Source organism: Diospyros lotus, chromosome 15 (assembly GCF_014633365.1).
Source record: "Diospyros lotus cultivar Yz01 chromosome 15, ASM1463336v1, whole genome shotgun sequence".
NCBI lineage: Eukaryota > Viridiplantae > Streptophyta > Magnoliopsida > Ericales > Ebenaceae > Diospyros > Diospyros lotus.
In genome coordinates, this window is record NC_068352.1 from 30885743 (window position 1) to 30904093 (window position 18351).

Sequence of the window (18351 nt, forward strand, 5' to 3'; positions counted from 1 at the left end):
TAGGTGTATTATCTGCATCTGGCAGATTAAGGGTTTCAGATCCACACATTTCTGAGCAAACCAACACGATGAAAGTAAGTAATATTCTGATCGAAATTAACTACAAACTTGGTTTTTGCTCACAAACAGTGGGATCGATACAAGAACCCGTAATTACTATCGTTAAGATATATATTTGGAGTGGTTCTAATGGGTTCTTGCTTCCAATTAAGCAGCAAAAGGTGGTCGTCAGATTCTGCGCGAAGAGAAGTAAGTCTCGCTCCGAAGCCCTCACCATTGCCATAGGCGTTCCAGGTATCACATAAGCGTCATAAATACAGAACTTTCGTTCAGAATAACATTGTCGTACTGTCGACGGCACTTTTATATCATTATTATATTTACTTGTATGTACAGATCTTCTTATAAAAGAATATAGTCTTTAATTAGGACAGTTGTATATTTTTATTGTTCTGAATCTCGTGTTTGTTTTTGGAAGGGGTGACATCGGCGACGCTGAAGGGGCAGGACAAGGACGAGATGGAGGTGGTGGGAGAAGGGATTGACGCGGTGGAGCTGACGACCCTGCTGAGGAAGGATGCGGTGGTGCTCAAGCGTTGGTGGGGCCTCAGGCGGCAGTCCGACGGCCGGCGGTCAGCAGCAGGCGACCGCCCCCCCCCCCCCCCCCCTCCTTTCTCTCTCTCTCGTAGGCCGTAGTCCCGTCTTGTTTCTGCGTGAATCCTGAACGGCCTTGGGGGCGAGTGACGACGAGGACGAGGACGATAAGGAAAGGGGAGAGCGAGCCGCGAGCGAAAGAGCTAGAGAGGGAGAAGGGTTTGCCGAAGGCGCTGATTGGGGGGTGGGCTTGGAAAAAATTTATGGGCCCCAAAAATGACAAAATTATGGGCCTGAGGCAACCGCCTCTTGGCCCTCACTATTGGTCCGGCCCTGGTCCTGCCATGAGCATTTCCTTCTTGCTATGGCCACTCCATCATCATCAGCAAAAGAAAAGAAAAGGGTTGTATTTTAAAGAAGTAGAAGGTTAGTTGATATATATATATATATTATATAATTATAAAAATATTATCGCAGTCTCATTGTTTCGGTAAATTTTTTGGTGCAAAAAATCTTCTAGTATAGTGTCTTATTTCTTACTTACTAGTTTTAGAGGGTTTCGTTTAATTTTTGCTTAGCATTGATTATTAATATTAGCATTGATTATTAATAAGAGTACTATGATCGCCAGTTGGTAACATGCTAAATTCAATGCCAGATAGTAAAAACGGAAGGGAGAAGTAAAGCCAATAGAAAGACCAGAAGAGAGAGAATAACCTCCTGTAAGTGATTAAATAAGTAATATGTTAGATTTATATTAGTAAATTATGAGTTTGATCCTCATCTTGTGTAGTAAAATAAATTTCTATACTTGTGATTTATCTCTTTTGTCAAAATCTAAAACACGAGCAACGGAAACCACGTAAGAAGCCATCCCAATAAAAGAGAAGAGAATTATCAAGGGAATCAAAATAAACTTTGTTATTGTATGATTAAGAGTCTAAATTTTAATATTATTTTAATTCAGATCTTATAATATTTATAATTATCTAACAAAAATAGAAACAAGTCAAAATAATAAGATAATAAAATAAATCCTAATCTTAATTTAATTTTTAAAATTAAAATCGAAAACATATATATATATATATCCCTATCATAAATATACTTTTGGACATGGAGGTTATGACAAGACCAAAGAAGAATTTTAAGGTATCCCTTCCTTCTTTCTTTCCCTTCTGTCATCACGGCTGCCATTAATTGTCTGCTTTTTTTTCTTTTTTTTTTTGCCAAAATGGGCTAAATATCATAAATAATTACTGAATTTTATATTAAATTATAAAAAATAAAAATCATTGAATTTTAATTTGTAGTTAAAAGAGTACTAAATTTTAATTCAATATATAATTTCATAGTTATTATCAATTATCATTAAAAGAGATTAACAAGATGTTGATTTTGGACTATTCAAGCCCAATCTGGCCCATCTCCCAGCCCAATTTGGCCCATCCCTCATGACCCAATCTCAGCCACATCCTGGCCATGTGCCAGTCTACAGTAACATCATTGTAGTCTTTTTTGGGTATCCGCGCATTCGTCCCAGATCTCATCCTCATTAATGGTAATCTCTCATCCACATTAACGAGGGTCTCGTTGACACCATGCAATTACCTGAGAATCTCCACCGACTCCGGATACTTAGTCCCATCACTTGCAAAAGCACGATACATGTATGTAGGACGACGTCCCCTCCTTCTATATCAACCAGCTCTCTTCAGAGTCAAGGTATGTTCTGCTCTCTGACCTATTGATTAGGGGTGTTCGCGGTGCGGTTTGGCCGGTCTGAATCATTTTCAGCACGCCAAACCGCTAGTGCGGTTTTTCAACCAAACCAAACCGGTCTGGTTTGGGTTCAGCCAAACCGCACCAAATCAGACCGCATTTGCGGTCTGGTTTGGTGAAATTTATCGCGGTTTGAAATGCTACTTAAAATCATTAAAAAATATATTTAAAAATGGTAAATAAAGACACAAATATTGGTAAATAAAGACAATTAAATGTAAATAAATAGGAGCAAAAAATAAAGATAAAATAGTGTAAAAAATATATAGGATGGGCTGCCAATTATTAGATTTTTATAATAATAATTTTTTTATTATTTTCTTAGGCGGTTCGCTTTTAAACCCCAAACCGCGCGGTTTGGACATAATTCAAACCATTTTCGACCACCAAAAAAAATAACCAATCGGTTCAGTTTGATTCGGTTCGGTTTGGCCGATTTCCGCGGTACACCGATTTTTTTGAACACCCTTACTACTGATACACTGTTATTTCTTAACTCTCTCACTCACTCGAGTGTCGGAGTACTTGCATGTGCTAGCCATCCCCCGAACGGACTCGTCGTCGGAGCCCACTCTTTGCCATTGCGATCCCATCACCGACTATTTTCTTTGGTCAGGAAGAAATATACATGATTAATAACGTGAATAATTAAGTATAAATAGTCATTGAAATTTGTACAAAAGTTGAATTTTATATTAGAGTATAAAAATGTTAATTTTTTAAACAGTTATTAACGGTAGTTATAAAATTATATATTAAATTCAAATTTAGTGATCTTTTAACGATAAATTGAAATTTAATAATTTTTTTATAATTTAATATAAAATTCAATGAGGATTTATATCATCTTCAAAATCATAGAACTTAACTTCACAACTGAGTACTAGTTGTTAGAAGTATTTGGCAAACATTACACTAAGGGGACGTTTAGTACGGGGGGAGAAGTTTTTAAATTTCTGGGATTCATGATTATTGGGAATGCTTTTGGAAATTTTTGATTATCAGGATTTATGCAATTCTATATTTGGATAGATTTAAACATTTTCAGGAATGTTGAGTATTTTTTTCTAAGAATCTTACATTCATATGTTTGGTTTAAATGTAAAATTCTTGGAAATTCATATTTTTTTCTAAAATTACCCTTATTTAATTTTTTATTTAAAAATGATAAATTTCTTCTACTACATAAAATATTGGGACCCACAATATCTTTTTCCAAAATATTATTTTTTTACACATTATGTATATATATGCATGTGTATATATATAATATATATACATAATATATATGTTTGTATGAATATCTACTTTAATATATATAATATTTTATAATAAATAATATAAATATATTATAATATATTTATATATATATATATAATATGTTTGTATAGATTTATAAAAGGGTAAAGGGTGTTTTAATCTTTTTATTTGTTAAAAACATTCCTAAGTCCATGAGAAATTTGGATTCCCAACCCTCATGAAAATGTTTTTTTGAAAAAATTGCTTAAAAATCATTTTCGGTAATCCTATTTCTCAGGATTCTTTTTATAAGAAAATTATACCAAACATGAAAATACAGATTTCCAATCTAACATTCTCAAAAATCTTAAAATTTCTCCTATACCAAACCAAACGCCCCTTGAGATTAGGAATAGATTATTGGTTCATTGGGAACCAATGTAATAACATTACCATGATTTGGGAGGGAGCGTGAGAGTGGTAAGACGATGGATCTGTTTGACTCTGGTGCCAACTAGGAAGGGAGCCAAGGCCTCGGCTTGCTTCTTACCTGGCATCCAGGGAGCCCAGGCAGCCCAGGCCATTAACCTTCCATTTGTCTTCAACTAATGGCCTCTGCGAATAAAAAAAAAATTAAAAGTCAATTGTTTGTTTGATTAAGATTCTAAAAACTAGTGTTTATATACAACACGAAGGTATCATTATTTTGTATAATATGAACGATAATTTTATATAATATGATGAAGTTTTTAAACAATATACTATTTTTATTGTTTATATACAATATTTTATTAAAATATACAATAAATTTATCTGATAATCTTTAAAAAGATTATCTCACTCCTTTTTAGATAAATTTATCTTAAATTTTACAGATAAAAAAAAAAAAACCTATATGTCTCCCAATACATTTCAAAAAATTTAACAACTAATCTGATAAAAATTTTAGAATGTTTCATAGTTTTTTCTTGATCATTTCATATTTTGGTCAGAAAAATATTTTAATCTTGTTTTGGTACAACCTTATATTGCTCATTTTAACAACCGTTACCTAAATAACTAATTAATCTTCTATAAGAAAGATAAAACAAAGCATATAGAAACTCTGAATACATAGAAATCAGTTTGAATTTGAATTTCTATATATATATAGAAATCAGTTTCATTATGAGCTTGTTCTAGGTTGTTAATTTGAACATGCTCACGGACAATGCCATCGCCAACATCTATAATTTTTGTTTATTTTTTATTTTTTCATAATAATAGTCAAAGAAGGTTATTTTGGAATTAGAAAATATTGATTGTCGATCGTTAATGGTAATAATGGTAAATGATATATATTTATAAAATTCAAGAGGTGTTTGTGTTATTTTTTTAAAATACAAGAATAGTTGATACAATTTAAGCAAACACAAGCCCTAAAAGATTTGGCCTAATGATTCAGGATCTATATATATCATGATGTAGGTGGCTTCCTGGAATGTGAGGATCTCATCCAAACTCCTAATCAGGAGCGCATTCGATGTCCCAGTTATTAGTGTATCTTCTTCATTGTGCTGTCTGAAACCGATTGCCCTACATTATCATTTCTTTAGACGTTGCAAAATAAGACTATAAGACATTGTTCCTCAAGCATGATTTTCTAGTATCAAAAACAGATTGTTTCTTTTTGTTGGGTTTTAGGTTTTTTTTTTCTTTTTGTTATGCTCTTGTTTTAGTTTTTTTTTTTTTTTTTTATGATGATTGGGTATGTCCTAATTTATAATGTTGACTTTTCGTGATTTTTTTTTTTTAATATAAGCTTACTTACGAAAAGAAACTTGTACACTGCTCCCATGGGCATGGCTCTACAGTAAAATATTGGGAGGCTGAACCGAGTATCGAAGATTCGAATTTTTATAAAAGTAGGGTCTTGGTGTGCCCTATCGCTTCTCCAGGGGTTTCGTTCACATGACGTGAAGGGGGATCTATAGTGAGGATAGTCACTCCCCAAAGTCCACCCCTGAGTGTGTATAGGTTAGGGGGGAGCAAAAGTTCAGGTAAACTGAACTAACCAAACTGAACCGACAAGTTCGGTCGGTTCAGTTCGATTTTTTATCGGTAGCGGTTCTGTTCAGTTATTTCCTTCAAGATTTTCGGTTATTTAGTTCGGTTCAATTATTAGGTTCGGTCCGATTTAGTTATTTTTTTTCAAGAATTTTGGTTATTTGGTTCGATTTTTATGGTATTATTAACCAAAAAATCCAAACGAAGTGACAAATCAACACTCTTTTATTAGGTTCAATTCGATTATTAGGTTCGATACATTTTTTTTTTGTAAAAATTTCGGATCGATTTTCAATTCGGTTATAATGACTCAAAATTCGATTAGTTTGATTTTAGTTATTTCGGTTAGTTTAGATGATTCAATTGGTCCCGTTCGGTTATATACCTCAATTTGATTCGATTCGATTATTAATTTTTGATCAGATCGATTCAGTTAACTGATTGTACACCCCTAGTATAGGTTATGACATCATCTAAATTTACACGAAAGACGAATAAGGGGAGAATGTTGCTCTTTTTCAAAACTAGACAGTTGAAATTTGGAACCTAAATTATTAAAAAAAAAAAAAACTTATACTCCAAAGAATATTAGAAGATTATGTGAGACATAATTATTATAATATTAAAATATTAGCTCCCAATCTTTTGTCTTATGTCTGCCACTGTGTACTGTGAAAATCACTCTCCGACAAGACGTGAGATTAATTAATAAGTAATATCTCATTCTTTTTTATATGCCAAATATAATATAGTCATGACCTCATGTATTACTACTTTTACCAAATATTAGGGTTACGTAATATTTTGGTAAAATTAAAATAAATAAACTAAAATGTCAAAATTGTCAGTTGGTTTGGTTTGATTTTCAACTTTGATAATTTCAGTTACTTCGATTCGATTTGATCTCTTTAATGAAAAAAAAAACAAAAATAATTGAACCGACTAAAATGTTCAAAATCATACTGTTTTTGTACTTTGTTATTTTGATTGTTTATTTTGTTTTGTGGGTTTCAATTTTTTTTCATTTTTTTGGTCAGTTCGATTTTATTAGTTTGTTTAGTTTGAGAATCTATTTAATTAATTTGATTCAATTTTTAAAATAAATTCAATATATTTAATTTGAGTAGTTATCATATCGATCGAATGCTCTCTCTACTATTATGCCTAATGAAAAGCCTAAGTCTAATAAAAAAAGGCCCACAAGCCCATTGAAGGAGACATGAGACTAAGGTTGGAGACTCACGAGTAACCTATTAGAGACTCGCGAAAGACTTACTCAAGGAAGACTAATGAAAAACTTAAGAGAAATTGTGGGAGACTTGGCGGAGTGTCCTCGGCCCGAGTGACCCTCAGTTTAATTGATTGAGATCAAGACCGAGTGACTCACTTGAGATCCTCTCTTGATGCCTTCGAAAGACCTTCCTGAGAATTCATTAATCACTCAATAACTATTATTTGAAAAATTATCGTGGCCCATCTATTCCGATATTATTGCCTACAAATTTGCAAGAGAACCCGAAATACTTGTAGAAAATTGTGAGTCTTCCTCCACTTGTCAGTCTCCTTTCACTTATAAATAGGAGACTCATTCTTTAATAAAAATACGCACACAACACTTGTTTTCTACATTCTATGCTTCAAACACAAGATTGACTTAAATATCAGACAATCCATGAGTAAGGCTCACCAATGCCCCTAACCAATTTGTTTCTTGCAGGTCACTTAGAGACTATATCTGAGATACTCTCTCTTACAAAGAAATTATTATTGTATCTTCACAATGACACCTACCAAATGCATGACAAACTTATTTATTTTATTTTATTATTATTTAATTTAAATATCAAACGATCCATAATTAGATGGTAGCAAAACACAATGACTCAGTTTTGGGTATCAATGATTAAAAAATAATAACAATTCTAGTTCTCGGAGAGAAATAATAACAATAATAAGTCATAAGTCTCAACTTTATAATAAAAAAGGGAAAAAGACAACCCCTTTTTTAATTTAAAAGACAAAATTAAAAAATAACTATTTAGCACAACAAACACGGTCTCCAAACACATTTCTGATTTTCTTCCCAATTATATTATATAAAATTCACTTTTCTTCCCTATTAGCAATTATTTTTTATTCTACTCTCTATTTAATTTTTTATTTTATTTATTTATTTATTAATAAATTTTAATTCTATTTTTTTATCTTATAATTTTCACTACTATAAAAATTTAATATTTATTTTATAATTTAATAATATATATTATTGTATTATATTTTAATATTATTTAATATGTTTTTAAAAATATATTAAATAATATAATGTAGAAATGTGAAGGCAAACTTTTGTAGACTCTTGTACATCTATACTCCTTAAGAAATCTAATAAGTTGATAACAATGACTATCAACGTGATATTAATGATTAGCAATAAAAGAAAAACGAGTGAATTTATTTTATCTTGTTACTTTGATTTATATCATTTATTTGGCTATAGTATCTTTGCAATTTGCTTACTGCAAGTTAGATTGTAGACATCCATCAATGAATTTGGAGTTCAATCAAATTCAAACTCTTTGTATTTATGAAAATAAGTATAAACCATTTCTCAGCACCTTTGTTTTGTTTGATTGTTATCACGTATAGCGTCTGCACTAATATTTACCCATGTTGAAACGAGCATCAAATCCGCTTGCATTGAAATTTTTTTATTAGTATCTCTCTTTGAGTGTTGACTCGGGATGAATTAAGTTGGGATGGAGTAACTACCATATTTACCTAATCATCTTGAATATTCTGATTATTGTTGGGAAAATTTATATAGTAATATTCATTACTATCCCCTTGAAAACAAAAGGCAATTGGTTAATGTATGTCAAAAATCACCAACAAAAAAAAAAAATCTATAGAGAGAAATTGAATCAATACTATTATTAATTACAATAACCAAAATCACAAAAAAAAATTTAGTTAAATCAATACTCAAACCCAATTCAAATTAAATACTAAAACAATACACCAATAGCCCAAATATGCTAAAAAACACAAAGAACAACAAAGAGCAGATAAAACACAAATCAGGCAACAAATAAAAAAAAAAAAAAATCCCAAACAACAATTAACACTATGAGCAACAAAGACAAATTAAACAAACACAAATCAAATTTATCAAAGACAGAACAAACAGAACATAAATCAACAATCAAATACAAAAAATTAAAAAGAAAATACATAAATAAATTTGTTACCATTTTCTTAATCCAATAACTGTTAGACTAGGAGGTGCTATGGCACACCCCAAAAGGGGGTGAATTGGTTATTTTAAAAACTTAATTGAACTGAAATATTTTTGACCCAATTGAGGTTTTAGTGATTTCAAACATAAAACATATAAAATGACAGATGTAAAGCTCAATGAATGTAAAACAAAAAGGATAAATGACACAAATGATTTATAGTAGTTTGGCTTAAACCAAACCTAATCCACTACCTTAGCTCTCACTAAGGATTTTAAACCAATTCACTAAAATATCCTACTTACACAAGTAGAACCTGTAGCTACACAAACTAGGAAATATAAGAAGTGTAATAAAGAGAGGATATAAAAGATAAATCTCTTAGTTACAAGATCTCTCAAAATATAAGATAAGCCTTGAATGAATTAATACAAATTAAATATCAAAGCCTTGAAGAGAGAAAAGTGAAGCACAGTCGATGTAAATACAAATCAATATAAATGTAAACTCATATCACTTCATTCTCATCCATTAGTCTTCTCTTGATCATCCTTAAGTTGTATTTATAGGCTTGTCAAAAGTTTTGCCCAAAACTAACCGTTTGTGATTGTTGGGATTTGAAAAACTAGCTATTGGAAGATTTCTGTGAAAAGAGATAGTCGACAGAAGATAATGGACAGTCGACAGAATCAAGTAACAAAACAATACATAGTTGATAAAACCATACCCATGTCATCATTTTCTTTAATTTATATTTTACCTTTCATTTATTTTAATACATAAATGTAAATAAGAAAGTGCCCTCTATTTGGATTCAATAAAAATATTTAAAAAATTAAAATCCATAACTATAATAAAATAGAAATTTGATTTTAGTACAAACTCGGGATTTAGCAAATTTGTTACTCTCAAAATACATACTTCTATTTCTTGAAAAATTCATTAAAAATCGTTTTAATAACAATGAATACTAACTATCAAAATACCGAGATATAGTTTTTTAAAATGAAAAATATTTTCTTGTATGATTCCTTATAATGCACTAATTTTTCAAACTTAGAAAAATTATATTAAAGGTAAAAACATCCATTATATAATTATTCAAAATCAATTTGGTAAAATTATTTAGGAGATTCTTTTAGATCTAAAAGTTAGTTTGCACAAATCTCCATCTTAGGAAATAAATTGATTTTATTTTTTATCATCAAAACCAAATAAAAGAGTAAAATATCAATAACTACTATTTCAAAGACTAATTCTTTGTGCTTTTTTCTTCTCATTCCATAGTGGAGAATTTTTGTATACATATATTTTCTCTTAAATTAAACCCTTTCTTACTTCAAATCACAACCTAATTTATTGTCATTCTTGCTTATTAGAAAAAAAAAAAAAATCATCATGCATAAATTTTTGGATTTTTCTTTAAATACATAAATTAATAATTAAATACACCAAATCAATAATCAAATACATAAATACACAATATCAATAATCAGATACATAAATTAACAAATAATTCTCCAAAATCAAATACACAAAACCTATCACTGTTCGCCTCCCACCATAGTGATTGTTCGCCTCTCATTACCGCGTATGTTCATTGTCCTCTGCATTTGCTTGTCATCGTCGCCGTGTCTATTCACCTTCTGTCCCTGAGTGGTTGTCTTCTCTAGTAACGGGCCTTTTTTGATTGTCATCTCTGACTGACTGGACCTTCTATTTCTAAATTGGCTGCAATCGCAGTCCTCTTCTAACAACAAATCAATTGCAACCGGTGATGGCGACAGTTGCAATGATGAATGTTATGGGCGCACGAGCTTTTGTTCTGGGTGTTGTGGGGGAGAGATGGTGAAGGTTGCTTCGAGTAATTGGATTGCCAAATCTGGTAAGGTGATTTGGGATCGCTATCAATTTGGTGATAATGAGCAACGTCGAACGTAAGAATTTGGGTTGTCTCCCTAAAAATTTTTCTTGACAAGAGAAATGGCGATCCATTCGTGACAGTCTTAATAGGTCAATTGGTCAATGCATCTTCCGCGCACCCCCCAAGCTGGGGCTTCCCACCCTCCTCTCATTGAAATTATTATTTTTTTTACTTCACATAAATTTTAACTGAATTATATAAACAAAATATATATTATTATAGAATGCTAGCAAATGTTGTTAATATTGTTACAACTATATAAATAACACATAACTTATTTGGAAAAATCAGAATATAAGTTACAATTAATTGTATATGCAAAATCAAATCAAAACTAACACAATTCATGAAAGATTTAGGCAAAATCAAACTAAAAGGGCTCCCAAGAAAACTCACCCTAAGCTAAATTAATAGTGATTCATAACTCATTTAGTTAGAAGGTAATAGTAAAGTTGGAAGACAAATTTTGCATAAATTATGTCGAATATCTAATTTTGAGTGTATATAGATTGTGTCTATATCCAGGGGCGGATCCAGATAGGTGGGTTGGGTTGGGCTGGACAAAATTAGGGGTGGGCTGAGCAAAATTAATAGTGGGCTATTACTAAAAAATTAAAATATTTACACTAAAATTTTTAATTTTTTTGTGAGCTGCCTTGGGCTGAAGCCCAAGGCAGCTCACTAGTAGATCCGTCACTGTCTATATCTAAATTTACTTGAGAGGTGCATTAGGAGGAAATGTCACCCGTCTTTGAGGATTAACTAGATGAAGTTCAAACATCTCAAGTGAATAAAAAAAAAAAAAAAGTTATCCACAACTGACTTCTTGTTTTAATTACTTAATATTTAATATAATTTAGTGGAAGATGTGAAGATTATTCATGATAGACTTTGGGAATGCTCAAAGTCCTGACTCATATTTATTTAGATTTTTCCTTCTGAACGAATAATTAATACCTACCAAAAAGCTGCGTGGAAAGAGACCTTAATTAAGCCTCAAATAGTTAACGAAGACGAGCAGGATTAGTTGTTAATTAAGCTAAATTCATATTTTTATTTCATTAATTTCATGTTTTCTTATGAGTCATTTAAAATTTTTATTATTTTAATTAAACCTCTAAATCCATAAATCATGAACAAAATTGAATCACTTGTATCTAAAAATAAACCCGTGGACAAAACTAATCTCTATTAGAATTTTTATAATGTGTATAATATTAATTGGGTCTTATTTTGAGAAAATTAGTTGGACTTTAACTTTAACATTATTTGGAGGCCTAATGAGTTATATGCGATCATAATTGATATGTTGAGCTTGGTACATTTTTATGAGCTTAAATTCATTTATCTTGATTTGTGAAATAAATGTAAGCTCAATAGAGTTTTATGATAGAATTTTATTGACATTTTAAATTGAAAACTAAGTCACCTCTTCTCTCAATTTAATCTATCACACCGTTTTCTAGTGATTGAGAAGCGACTTTGGCACTATAAAAGAGAAGAAGAGAAAGATTTGGCTTGTGATTTGTGCAATTGTACTTCTTGTTCAATTAAGTTTTTAACACTAATCAAGAAATTGAAAGATATTTTTTTCTTAATCTTTTCGTGTTTTATATGATATGTAAATTTTATTAAAAATTTATTTAACATTTGATATGAGAGCCCACAGATATTCTTATAAACCCTAACTTGACATGTGTTTATCATCATTTTTTTTATATTACCCGTTTTAAACCTTTTTTTTTGTAACATTTCATTATGAGCATTTTTACCTACTAACCCTAGAGCATGTTGAAAGAGTTAAATCAGATAATCTGGTGGCCTTTGGTTTCAATACCAAAGTAACACTCTAACCATGATGGAGCAAGCTCCAAACGAGATCCTTAAGACCACAAGGCTATGGCTTTGAGGGCTTTAAACACTTTTCTCTTAGAATGTCCTCTCTTGCCGGGAGGGGGTCCAGCCGCTTGGTCTCACGATTTTTGAGAAGAGAGGTGAATTTGAGTCTGATTCATAGTGATTGCATAGAGAATAAATTAAAACTGCATAGAGAATAAATTAAAACTCGAAAATCGAAATCACCCACCACCACTCCCTGCTGACAATGACAACTGACACAACCCCAGAGAACTTTTAGACCCTTTTCTTTTCTTTGTTGTCTATGGCGTCAAGCTATGTTGTGAGAAAAGTCAGTGTCTCTTTCCCTTCTCTCTCTCACTCTTTCTTCAAAACCAATATCTCAAGTTTTTTGTTTATGAGGAGTAGCAACCCCAATTTCAACTCTTAAAAAAAAAAAAAAAAAAAAGTAATAAGGGCGCTCGTGATGATGCATTAAGCTTGGTCATCACATTCGGGTGCATGTTCTTTACGTCTGCTGTCCTCTTCTCCGATCTATCGGCTGGCCATGCGCTTATGCTCCGTCACGGCCGTTGATTTTTGTTGCGAGCTTCCCAAGGCCGTGACACCGGCAATCGTGAGTCCCCTTCCGCCGCGACCTCTCTGATTGACCAACCCACCTAGGTTGTAACCGACGACCGCCTTCGTCATTGCAATAACCGATTTCTAGCCATGGCTGTTTTGATCGATCGAAGGTCTTCTTGGCCACGACTTTTGGTTCTCCGATTATAGTGACCAGAGATGGTTTCTCCTCTCGATCGAAAGGCTCGGTCGCTTCTGCGGCCACCATTAAATGAGGCGCTGAACAACGAAGTGGAAGGGGGTGGCGGCAGCACAAAAGGCAGAAACTCTAACTGATGTGTTGGGGAAGATGACACGTTTTTGACCCAATAGAGTGCTGGGTCGACCTAATAGGCCGGATCCAGATCCTTTTGACCTATCCATCAAGGGATCCATGATAAGGATCTGGACTAGGGTCAGCCTAATCCAAAGGCTAGATCCACGCGGGTATGGCAAGCCCGACCCAGTTCTCGACCCATTACAGTAGTTCTGCGATCCGGATTCTAATTTGATAGAAGTTAAAAAAAAAAAAAATAGAACTTGAGATGATTAATATTAGTAGTTTTATTTAATTGTTTGGCACATAATATTCTCTTGTGAACATGAATTATGATATCCCATTTAAGTGAGTGGTAGCCGCTAAAATGGCACATGAAATGTGGGCGAAACTGATTCTTTTATTTGAATGATGTAAGTCATCTTAAGTTTTTATTTATAAATAGTAAATACTACTTATACAAATAATTGGTTACTAAAAGGATGATTGAAGATGCAAAGTAACAAAAATGTTCTCATATAATTTGTTCCATCTTCATGAAGTCTCGGACGGACTTCACGAAGCAAGTCCGATCGGGTTTTATGAAATTTGGGCTTCATTCCGTCTGCGATTCCTTAATAATCAATGATAAAGTTCGATCTAAGTTCAATCTATAAAATCTAATCGAATTTTATTATTGGATAAAGTTTAATTCAGTCATCGAATTTATTATCTCAACGATATACGTAATACGTGACTTTGGATGCATGGGACTCTAGGAGCTAGGCATTGCCATTTCTTCTCTCTCTCTACCATGAAGGTAAGTGACATTCTGATCAAAATTAACAAGAAACTAACTTCACTTCTGCTTTCAATTACTATCTACATATATATATAGTAATTAATGTTAATGGGTTATTAATTAATTGTATGTATGTATGTATGTATATATAAATAGATACAAACTAACAATTATGCAGCGAAAGGTGGTCATAAGTATGGCATGAAGAGCAACAAGTCTCGCTCCAAAGTCCTCACCACTGCAGCTGCATTTACAGGTATGTATATTATATATATATATATATACATATCACATGATCTCATGATTTGAGCCGAGTTGATTCACATGATCTCATGATTTGGGCAGAGTTGATTCGGTGCAGGGGCTATGTGCAGCTCACAATTAAAAATATTTTTTTATTTTAAAAATTAATTTTTTAATATAAAAAATAATAAATTTTACTAATAATTCAATCAAAAAAATTTCAACCCATCTCAAAATTTGTGATGTGTAATTTTATACCTCAAAAAATTTTTTTAACCTCCCTCAACATAGATTTCTTTCTGGATCCGTCCCTAATTCCGTGCGTGTTTAGATGATTAATTTGAAAGGGTGGAAGAGGTGGCCTTGAATGAGGAGGATCAGATAGTGGTGGTCGGAGATGGGGTCGACTCGGTGGCGCTGACCACTTTGCTGAGGAAGAAAGTGGGCAACCCAGCGCTGGTGAGCGTCGAGTCGCCGGTGCCTGAGGGAGAGAAAGACAACCCCGGAGAGAAAGACAACCCAGCGCTGGTGAGCGTCGAGTATGATAAATTGATAATGCAGTTTGTGATTGGCTTTTTGTTGTTTTAGAGGGCGTTGCACCTAGGAATTATTATTGTCCAGTCCAACTATCACAAGGTAGGTACAAAACAAACTTGTAAATTGTACTAAAAGAACAATAGCACTGATTATTGTGCTGGCCTTATTGACAATAGCACTGATTTATATTTTTATGTTTATAATTTAACTCTTTTCTCTTTTGTTTAGTTTTGTTCGGTTTGGTTTTGGGTGGGTTTTCGGTTCGGGTAGCTCGGTTTTCGTTTTAATTCGGTTCGGTTTGATTCGATTTTAGGTAGATTTTTCTGGTTCGGTTGTCGGTTTGGTTAGCCGAAGTTTAAAATCGGTTTGGTTGGTTTTGGTTATTTCGGTTAGCTTAGGGTTCGGTTCGGGTATATACTTAGAGCCGGTTCGATTCGGTTTATCGAAAATCGGCCGGTTCGATTCGGTTAAACCGATTGCACACCCCTACTCTCACCATTGTCTTGATGCCGCCAACCGCCATTGCATATTTCCTTTTTGGCGTCTCCTGTCGTCGCTGCACACCCTTTCCTCTGTTGTTGTCACCTTGTCTCTCGCCACCGACCGTCAGTGCATCTTCCTTCTTCGTCGCCTTTCATTGCTGCTGCACACCTCTCCTTTTGTTGTTGTATCCTTCCTCTATTAGCCTCTCATCTCTGGCAATGCGTTTCCGACCATTTTATAGAACATTTCACAAACTTTTGGACTGTTTTGTGGAATTACTATTTCTATGAAAATTTGGTCTATAATAATGATGGAAACTCTAATATATATATATATATATCTCAAATAATATTAAAAATGTAATTAACAAATATACATGATAACAAAAGAATAATTAGCTTAGTAATCTCAATTATAGGAATAATTAGCATAGTAATAAATGATCATATTATAGTAATTTTAATTATTATATAATGAAAGTGAATGGAATCGATAAATCTATTAATAAAGCAAATTTTAAATCAATGGAGTGATGATGATTTTACACAACCCTGAAAGTCAAAGTCAATCCATAATTCTAGATCCTCAATTTAGGTAGTTAACGTGTGGGCTCAATTAAAAGTCACATGCTTCAATGTGTCTATCTCTATATGGCTGCTGGGGAAAGAATATGAAGTAAAAATAAAGTTTTACAAATCAATTATTAATATTTTATGTTTGCTTAGAAAGTGGAGAATGTGGCATGTTCCTTCCTGTCCGAAGAGATGGTCGAAAGTGAGCTTGCATCCATTGGAAGTGTGATAGGTTAGATATTACCATGCTTATGTTTGCTGATGACCTCATGTTTTTTTCCGATGGCGACTTGGCTTCGATCTGCATCCTAAAGCAATGCCTTGATCGCTTTGCTATGATGTTTGGGTTAGAGGCGAATCCAGTTAAAAGTGATTGCTTTGTTTGTTGTACTGACCTTGATTTTTGTGCTTCTCTAGTACAGGAATCAGGTTTTAGGCAAGGCTCTCTTCCTATTTGCTATCTTGGGATTCCTCTTATCTCAAAGCAGCTTACTTATAATGATTGTCATCCTATCTTGGACCGTGTTCATTCCAAAGTTGCTTCTTGGAGGGGTCGCCTCCTTTCTTTTGCGGGCCGCCTCCAGCTTGTCCATTCTGTCTTATCTACCATTCATGTGTTTTGGGCGTCGATTTTTGTGCTCCCCAAGAAGGTTCTTAAGGAGGTGGAGAAAGTCATTTGTGCTTTCTTATGGGATGGCCCGGACTTGTCTTCTTATAAAGCTAAGGTTGCTTGGTCTGATATTTGTTTTTCAAAAGATCAGGGAGGCCTTGGTTTGCACCCCCTCTATACCTGGAACCAAGCTCTTGCAGCCAAATTGATCTGGCGCCTCATGCATGCTTCTTCTAAATCCCTTTGGATTAGATGGATCCACTCGTACCGTATTAAGGACTCTTGTTTCTGGCTTCTTATGCCTCCTTACTCTTGTCCGTGGTATTGGCATAGGATCCTTAACCTTAGGGGCGTTGTTCGTCCGCTTCTTGGTTGGAAAATTGGCAATGGTCATCGTGTTTTTCTCTGGCATGACCAATGGCATCCCTTCGGTGTGCTGGTTGATTACTTTTCTCGTTCCCTTCCTAGGAGGACGGGTTTCTCTTCTATAGCTAAGGTCTCCTCCATTATCTCTCGGGGAACCTGGTTGTGGCCCCTTGTGCAGTTCTCTAGGGAAGCTTAGCTGATTGTGGAGTCTTTGCCGAGTCCTCCTAGTATTCTTGTCCCTGACCTCCCTTGGTGGATCCCTGTGCCTGACGGTTGTTTCTCGGTCCGCTTTGCTATGAGTATGTTGAGATGTAGGAGAGCTTGGGTTCCTTGGTTTCATTTAGTCTGGCACTCTTCTAGGGTCCCATCTTATGTTTTTATCCTTTGGCTTGCCATTAAGGAGCACCTTTCTACTTTGGATCGATTAAACCTATATTTAGCTTTTCCTAACAATTGTTTCTTGTGTAGGTGCGCGATGGAGAGCCATAACCACTTATTTTTTAGCTGTGTTTATTCTAGACAGGTTTTACAGCATCTTAGACGTCATGTGAAGTTTGCTTGGCCTTAGAGGAGTTGGGAGCGGGGTGTTTGCTAGGCTGCTCATCGGTTGCATGGTAAATCTCCGTGGGTAGTGGCTCACCGTCTTACTCTTCAGGTGGCTGTCTATTTTATTTGGCATGAGCGTAACAACTGGTGCTTTCGGGATAGTGAGCGTCATTCGACTTAGCTTGCGTACCAGATTCGGCAAGTGGTTTGGGTGAGGCTGTCCTCCATGCAGTTTTCTAGGTCCCTGTAGAGCATTGCCCTGATTCGTTTCTGGCGTCTCCCTCATACATGCTTCCGCGCTTGTCCGAGTACCTGATCTTTCTCACTGGGAGGTCTCGTTGTAGGTCTTTAGTTGCTTTGATGGTTTATGTCTTTGGTTCTTTTATTTTCTCAGTGTTGGCCGTTTGTGCCTTTTTTTTACCGCGTATGTTTGTGGCGGTGTGTTCTGTCTTTCTTCTCTCTCATTTTGTTGGTGTTGTAGCTTTGTGATAAGTATCTTTTATACACTTATTTTGATCTATAAACTTAGCATTTATACATTCAATGAGCATGATTTCTACTTGATTTGGTTCTATATATGGTTATGTAGATGTGGAGCATGTGTTGAATACATTTGGAGCAAAAAGAGTGATTTTGGTGCATGATGGGAGTGAAATAA

At 33.9% G+C, this 18351-nt stretch overlaps 1 protein-coding gene across 1 annotated transcript; it reads left to right on the plus strand.

Moving 5' to 3' along the window:
• Positions 1 to 1164, plus strand: LOC127792558 (disease resistance protein RGA5-like). Its single transcript, XM_052323087.1, has 3 exons — positions 1 to 74; positions 216 to 294; positions 479 to 1164. Exons 1-3 carry the CDS (start codon positions 69 to 71, stop codon positions 694 to 696), a joined length of 303 nt encoding a protein of 100 aa, XP_052179047.1. The 5' UTR covers positions 1 to 68; the 3' UTR covers positions 697 to 1164.
• Positions 1165 to 18351: the final 17187 nt, after the last annotated feature.